This window comes from Colobus angolensis, unplaced genomic scaffold (assembly GCF_000951035.1).
Source record: "Colobus angolensis palliatus isolate OR3802 unplaced genomic scaffold, Cang.pa_1.0 Scaffold288, whole genome shotgun sequence".
Taxonomy (NCBI): domain Eukaryota; kingdom Metazoa; phylum Chordata; class Mammalia; order Primates; family Cercopithecidae; genus Colobus; species Colobus angolensis.
In genome coordinates, this window is record NW_012116132.1 from 880,203 (window position 1) to 887,407 (window position 7,205).

Genomic DNA, 7,205 nt, shown 5'->3' on the forward strand with positions numbered 1-7,205 from the left:
AAAAAAATTAGCTGGGCGTGGTGGTGGGTGCCTGTAGTCCCAGCTACTTGGGAGGCTGAGGCAGGAGAATGGTGTGAACCCAGGAGGTGGAGCTTGCAGTGAGCCGAGATCTGGTCACTGCACTCCAGCCTGGGCAACAAAGGGAGACTGACTAAATAAATAAATAAATAAACAAACAAACAAACAAAAACTACCAGGCAAGGTGGCTCATGCCTGTAATCCCAGCACTTTAGGAGGCCAAGGTGAGTGGATCACGAGTCCAAGACCAGCCTGACCAATGTGGTGAAACCCCTTCTCTACTAAAAATACAAAAAACTAGCTGGGCATGGTGGCGCGTGCCTGTAGTCCCAGCTACTCGGGACACTGAGGCAGGAGAATCACTTGAATCCAGGAGGCGGAGGTTGCAGTGAGCTGAGATTACGCCACTGCACTCCAGTCTGGGCAACAGAGCAACACTCCATCTCAAAAAGAAAGACAGAACTAACATGATAAGTTCTGGAATCAAAAGTACTCTCATGAGAAAACAGGTATAAAAGGGAAGGCAGATGAGAAGCATGTGATAAAAACCAGTTCACCATATTATACTACTGGATAAGGCAGAGGTTCACATACTGTGTGAATGGGATTCAGAGTGAGACTAGGCTAGGATGGAGTATTTGGATTGAACATGATTCTGCTTATAAGAATGAGAGTGTTAAATTGGATTTCTTGCTTTATTTGTGATGTTTCAGTTTATTAGAAATCATGTTACCATTAGAAAAAGTGAAGTTTCCTAGTAACGAAGTAATTTGACTTGTGTAATTTCATAAAAGACTTAAGCTTTTGTTTTTTTTAATAAGCTGCTTTTGAGCTTTGTCTCACAGGTTTTAAAATGTAAGCATTTGGTAAAATTGTCAACATTTTGCCCAGTCGGTTTTTTAAAGGGTTCAAAAACCTTTTTGTTTTAATTCATATAGTTGGGTCTTAACTATTGGAAATAACACCATCAATAAGTCTTTCTTCGTTCTTTTTGCAGGAGGCAAGTGAGGCCTATCTGGTTGGCCTTTTTGAAGACACCAACCTGTGTGCTATCCATGCCAAACGTGTAACAATTATGCCAAAAGACATCCAGCTAGCACGCCGCATACGTGGAGAACGTGCTTAAGAATCCACTATGATGGGAAACATTTCATTCTCAAAAAAAAAAAAAAAAAAAAATTCTCTTCTTCCTGTTATTGGTAGTTCTGAACGTTAGATATTTTTTTTCCATGGGGTCAAAAGGTACCTAAGTATATGATTGCGAGTGGAAAAATAGGGGACAGAAATCAGGTATTGGCAGTTTTTCCATTTTCATTTGTGTGTGAATTTTTAATATAAATGCAGAGGCGTAAAGCATTAATGCAAGTTAAAATGTTTCAGTGAACAAGTTTCAGCGGTTCAACTTTATAATAATTATAAATAAACCTGTTAAATTTTTCTGGACAATGCCAGCATTTGGATTTTTTTAAAACAAGTAAATTTCTTATTGATGGCAACTAAATGGTGTTTGTAGCATTTTTATCATACAGTAGATTCCATCCATTCACTATACTTTTCTAACTGAGTTGTCCTACATGCAAGTACATGTTTTTAATGTTGTCTGTCTTCTGTGCTGTTCCTGTAAGTTTGCTATTAAAATACATTAAACTATACTTGCTTTTGGTCTTTATTATCAGCCTTGCCCTACAATTATATTCAAAATAATTTCAGTATTAAGTGCTTTAATAGTCACTTTATATCTGAGACAAGACTTACTGAGAGATGAGCAAAGTATAGACTTGGTGGCAAAAGGAAACTGGCTTTATATCTGATTTTTAGAAGTTTACCACTACCCAGTGGTCTTAACTCTTTGGATATGTTGTCTTCTGAACCAGTAATTCGAAAAGCTAATCAACAGGATCACCTGGAAATAGTGGAATCTGTAAGTAGATTAAACTTTCATGAATGTTTAAAAACAAAAAGTGTGTAACAGTCTTAAGCTCAAAAATTAATGCATTCAAGATCGGGCTATTTTAAGATGCTCTGTATTAACCCTGAACTTACTCAAGCATTAGTAATTCTTAGCCCTGTTTTATTTAGTATTCGTATGATTAATGTGAAATGAGGATAATTAAACCTTCTAAGACTTTGAACACATCCCATTAGTTTTAACATTTGAGTGTTTGAAACTGCCCTAGAAAGTGATATGAAATGTTAGTAACTATGCCAAGAATAGACTATGTCAATAAGATACAACACTGGGCTTGCCTTCTTACTGCTGTTAAAATATTTTTAGCCCTAACTTAATCTTTTGACTGTAGGTGAGTACAAAATTCTTTAATGGGAGAATTAATTATTTTAAGAGCCTCATTTTATTATGCATCCTAGTTTTCAGTGTGATCTTTTGCATACACTTGTACAGGGAAGTACTGGTAACACTTCGTACTTTCTAAATATAAGTTACTAAAAGCCAATTGTAGTTGAATGTTCTCTGTTCGGTTTTTCAGTGCAAAGGACCAAATGGCCTTTCCATGAAAAACACTTCAGAAGAAACAGGTGTCTCCAGTAAGGGAGGAAGTTAATGTTACCTGCTGGAATCTGATAAAGACCAGTTATTTACAAGTAGACGATATGGTTGGTTGAGTTCCTGGAATCCTAAAATCTCAAAAGGTCTTAGTGCTCTAAAAGTCCTTTTTTTAAATTGTCCCACGAAGTGGTTGTTAACAATCCCTTGTTTAAACAAAATTTCAATTTGTTTAAACAAATAGTACTATGTGCTCACTGTCCAGGTGTAATACAGTAAGTTGAACATTATAAAATGAGCCAGATAGAAAAAAGCACAGATAAACTTGGCACTCTGTGTGTGTACACAGATGTCTGGTCAATTTATTGAATTTGTCTTATACAATGCCATGTTAATATTGGGAGTGTATTATAGATTTCTATGAAGTAGGTAACTTTTTACTATTTACAAATGAGGCAGCGGAATTTGGGAAGACATTTTTAATTTACTAGGACCTGACCAATATGCATAGTAGTACTGAGCTCAGGACTATCCTTTGACTCAGGTGTAAGTGGATCTGCCAGCTCTTTAATCCCTGGGTTAATGCTCAGTAACTGTTAGGCTGATAATCCTCTTTCCTATGATGCTTCAGAGCTGCTATATGACAATCCCAGCCAGAAAAAAACCTAGAGTGAATTGGAATTTGGCCCAAAACAAATTTGGCCCAAAATGTATGGAGACTAGCTAGAATCACCACTTTGTTTCAACTTTTCAATAGCAAAGTAAATAGCCAATAAACACCTTTTAAGATTCCAGAAAAGTTCACTAAAGTCTAAGTTAACAGATGAAAAACCCCAGAAAATTATATTTTAAGATTAAAAAAATTTCAGGTAAATGTCTTAGGAAAATCGGGAATACTATGACTGGAAGAATCTTTAGGAATTTGAAAACATCCTCTTAAGCAACTGGGGGGAATCTCAGCTATTATATTACAAGTAGGTGAGTAAGTGCTTGAACAGTGCCCAAGCTCTTGCCCTTTTTGACAGTCCAGAATCTTTAAGAGGAAATACGTTCAAATTTGCAAATATATTGAGGGCCTGCTAAATGCTGAGGATGCAAAAGTTTGCCCCGACTCAAAATTTAACAACTATGAAGTGGGTACTGTTTTATGCCCTATTTTACAGGTAAAGAAACAGCAAATGAAGGAGGTAGACTTTGTCCCCACGTAGGCTAAATCGAAGGCCATTCTCTTAAGTGATACATAGAATAAATTAGAACGGTTAATTTTGCCAGGAATTGTAGAAGTTGAAGTCTTGGCAGTAGTAGAAACAAATGGGGGTTGGGAGGAAAGACAAAATTAGGATTGAGGGTGATATTTTAGAAATCATAAGAAAAGCCTGTATGCAGTCAAAACCATGCTGCTCATCCATCACCTGCTCAGTCATAACCTACCCCCTTTAATTCCACTGTCATCACCTATTCCTTTAGGCTCCTTCCTCCAAAGGGGCATCCAAAACTTTTCACTCACCACTTATGCCCTAATCCAAGCTGCTATTTGCCATTTTCTTTCTTTTTTCTTTCTCCTTTTTTTTTTTTTTTTTTTTTGAGGCGGAGTTTTGCTCTTGCTGCCCAGGCTAGAGTGCAATGATGTGATCTCGGCTCGGCTCACTGAAACCTCCACCTCCCGAGTTCAAGCAATTCTGTCTAAGCCTCCCAGGTCGCTGGGATTACAGGCGCCCATCACCATGCCCAGCTAATTTTTTTGTATTTTTAGTAGAGACAGGGTTCCATCATGTTGGCCAGGCTGGTCTCAAACTCCTGACCTTAGGTGATCCCCCCACCTTGACCTCCCAAAGTGCTGGGATCACAGGTGCAAGCTGCTATTTTCTTACCTGGACTCTTGAAATAATTTAAATCTATCTGCATCCATCCATGCATCTTACTCTCCTCTGGACTCCTCTGCACAGTCTCCAGATAAACTCTTAAAACATAAATTGTTTCAGGTCATTTCCCCACTTAAAGATCTCGAATGGCTTCCCATTGCACACTGGATAAAATCTAAACTATTCACAGACTCAGGAGAAACCTAATGTGATCTGACCTTACCAATCTTTTTCCACCACTTAAGTTCCAGCCAAACCCTCTGCTCACACACCCTTTTTCACATTCCTTAGTATTTACCAAAATCTGAAATTACCTTGTTAATTTGTCATTTTTCTTTTGAGATGGAGTCTCACTCTGTTGCCCAGGCTGGAGTGCCATAGCGCTATCTCAGATCACTGCAACCTCCGCCTTCAGGGTTCAAGCAATTCTCCTGTCTCGGCCTCCCAAGTAGCTGGGACTACAGGCACATGCCATCATGGCCGGCTAATTTTTGTATTTTTAGTAGAGACAGGGTTTTACCATATTGGTCAGGCTGGTCTTGAACTCCTGACCTCAGGTGATCCACCTGCCTCGGCCTCCCAGAGTGCTGCAATTACAGGCATGAGCCACTGCGCCAGCCATTTATCTACTGTTTTATTGACTGCTCCCACTAGAATGCTACAAGAACGGGGGGTTCGCTGTATTTCCCATTATAGCCCCCGTGCTGATATATAGTAAATCTGAATAAAAATTTGTCAAATTAATGCTAGAATGAATGAGTGGTCCTGCTCACCTCCATGTCAACCTTAAGCTTCTGTAACTTTAATATATGGTGACTGATTTGTTATTTTGAGGACTAAATGAAAGTAGATACAAAAACACACGGCCTGGCCGGGCAAAGTGGCTCACGCCTGTAATCCCAGCACTTTAGGAGGCCAAGGTGGTAGGATCACTTGAGGTCAGGAATTCAAGACCAGCCTGGGCAACATGGTGAAACCTCATCTCTACTAAAAATACAAAAATTAGCTGGGCATGGTAGTGCATGCCTGTAATCCCACCTACTCGGAAGGCTGAGGTGGGAGAATCACTTGAACCCAGGAAGTGGAGGTTGCAGTGAGCCTAGATCTCACCACTGCACTCCAGCCACAGAGTGAGACTCTGTCTCAAAAAAAAAAAAAAAAAAAAAAAAAAGCCAGACACAATAGTAAGTGAACTAGAATCTAAAATTCTGATAAAGCAAGCTAGCATATATACTGTTCCTTGCAGAATTGTAGGGCAAAACCTGGTTTCAAACTTATTTTTCCAAGTAGCATCCCTACTGAATAGCTATGATTCTTATGCCAGTGAATATTAGTCTCAAAATGAAATAGATCATGCAGGAGTTGGATTTTATGAAAAAAAGTTAAATAGAACTAGGTGGGTTACAACTTTATCATGATAGCAAATGAATCAGTAACAATGCAAGTAGTGAAACTACTTAAGAGGCATTCTCAAAGTCATTATGAATACTTTTTTTTTTTTTTTTAACCACTAGCTACTTGGGAGGCTGAGGCAGGAGAATCGCTTGAACCCGGGAGGTGGAGGTTGCAGTGAGCCGAGATGGTGCCACTGCACTCCAGCCTGGGCAACAAGAGTAAAACTCCGTCTCAAAAACATTGAGTCACCACATCCAGCTAATTTTGTGTTTTTAGTAGAGACGGGGTTTCACCATTTTGGCCAGGCTGGTCTCTAACTCCTGACCTCAAGTGATCCACCCACTGCAGTCTCCCAAAAGTGCTGAGGTTACAGGCCTGAGCCACCACGTCTGGCCTAAAAATTATTTTTTTAAGGAAGTAATTATTTGTAGTGTAGCTGCACAGTTAAGAGTTCAGGCTCTGAGGTGGGTGTGGTGACTCACGCCTGTAAGAGGCTAAGGCAGGAGGGTCACTTGAGGCCAGAAGATTGAGACCAACCTGGGCAACATAGTGAGACCCTGTCTCTACAAAAACATTTAAAATAACCAGATATGGTAGCACCCACCTGTGGTCCCAACTACTCAGGAAGCTGAGGAGGGAAGATCTGTTGGGCCCAGGAGGTTGAGGCTGCAGTGAACCATGACTGTGCTACTTGCACTCCAGCCTGGGCAAGAGAGACCTTGTCTTCAAAAAGCAACAGTTCACGCTCAGGAATTAAATTGCCTCTGTACTAGCCGAGTGACCTTGGGCAAATCACCCAGTCCCCCTATGCCTCATTCATTCATTCATTCAGTATTTATGGAGTACCTTCTATGTACCAGACACTGTTGTGGGGATACAGAAGTGAACAAAGTTTTTTATGGAGCTACATTGTAGTGGGAAAAAACACAATAAAGATGAAGCAAATGCAGACACTCCTTGTCTTAGGATAGGGCCATCTCCCAGTAAACTGGCTCTAAGTTGAAAATATCCTAAATCGACAATGCATTTAATACACCTAACATACACAACATCACAGTCTAGCCTAGCCTACTTTAAATGTTCTCAGAATGGCCAGGCATGTTGGCTCACGCCTGTAATCCCAGCACCTTGAGAGGCTGAGATGGGCAGATCACTTGAGGTCACGAGTTCAAGACCAGCACGGCCAACATGGTGAAGCCCTGTCTCTACTAAAAATACAAAAATTACCCCAGGCGCAGTGGCTCACCCCAGTAATCCCAGCACTTTGGGAGGCCAAGGTGGGTGGATCCATCACCTGAGGTCAGGAGTTCGACACCAGCCTGGCCAAAACAGTGAAACCCCGTCTCTACTAAAAATACAAAAAACTAGCCGGGCGAGGTGGTGGGCGCCTGTAGTCCCAGCTACTCGGGAGGCTGAGGCAGGAGAAT

The 7,205-nt window shown here is 40.4% G+C and overlaps 1 protein-coding gene across 5 annotated transcripts in view; it reads left to right on the forward strand.

Moving 5' to 3' along the window:
- Window positions 1-1,670, forward strand: part of H3F3A (H3 histone, family 3A) — a 9,892-nt gene extending 8,222 nt beyond the window's left edge. For all 5 annotated transcript variants that reach the window (XM_011948955.1, XM_011948951.1, XM_011948954.1 and 2 more), the window contains exon 4: window positions 1,016-1,670. In XM_011948955.1, the coding sequence (XP_011804345.1) occupies window positions 1,016-1,088 (73 nt within the window). In that variant the 3' untranslated portion in view covers window positions 1,089-1,670. The remainder of the gene's footprint in view (window positions 1-1,015) is intronic.
- The last annotated feature ends 5,535 nt before the right edge of the window (window positions 1,671-7,205 follow it).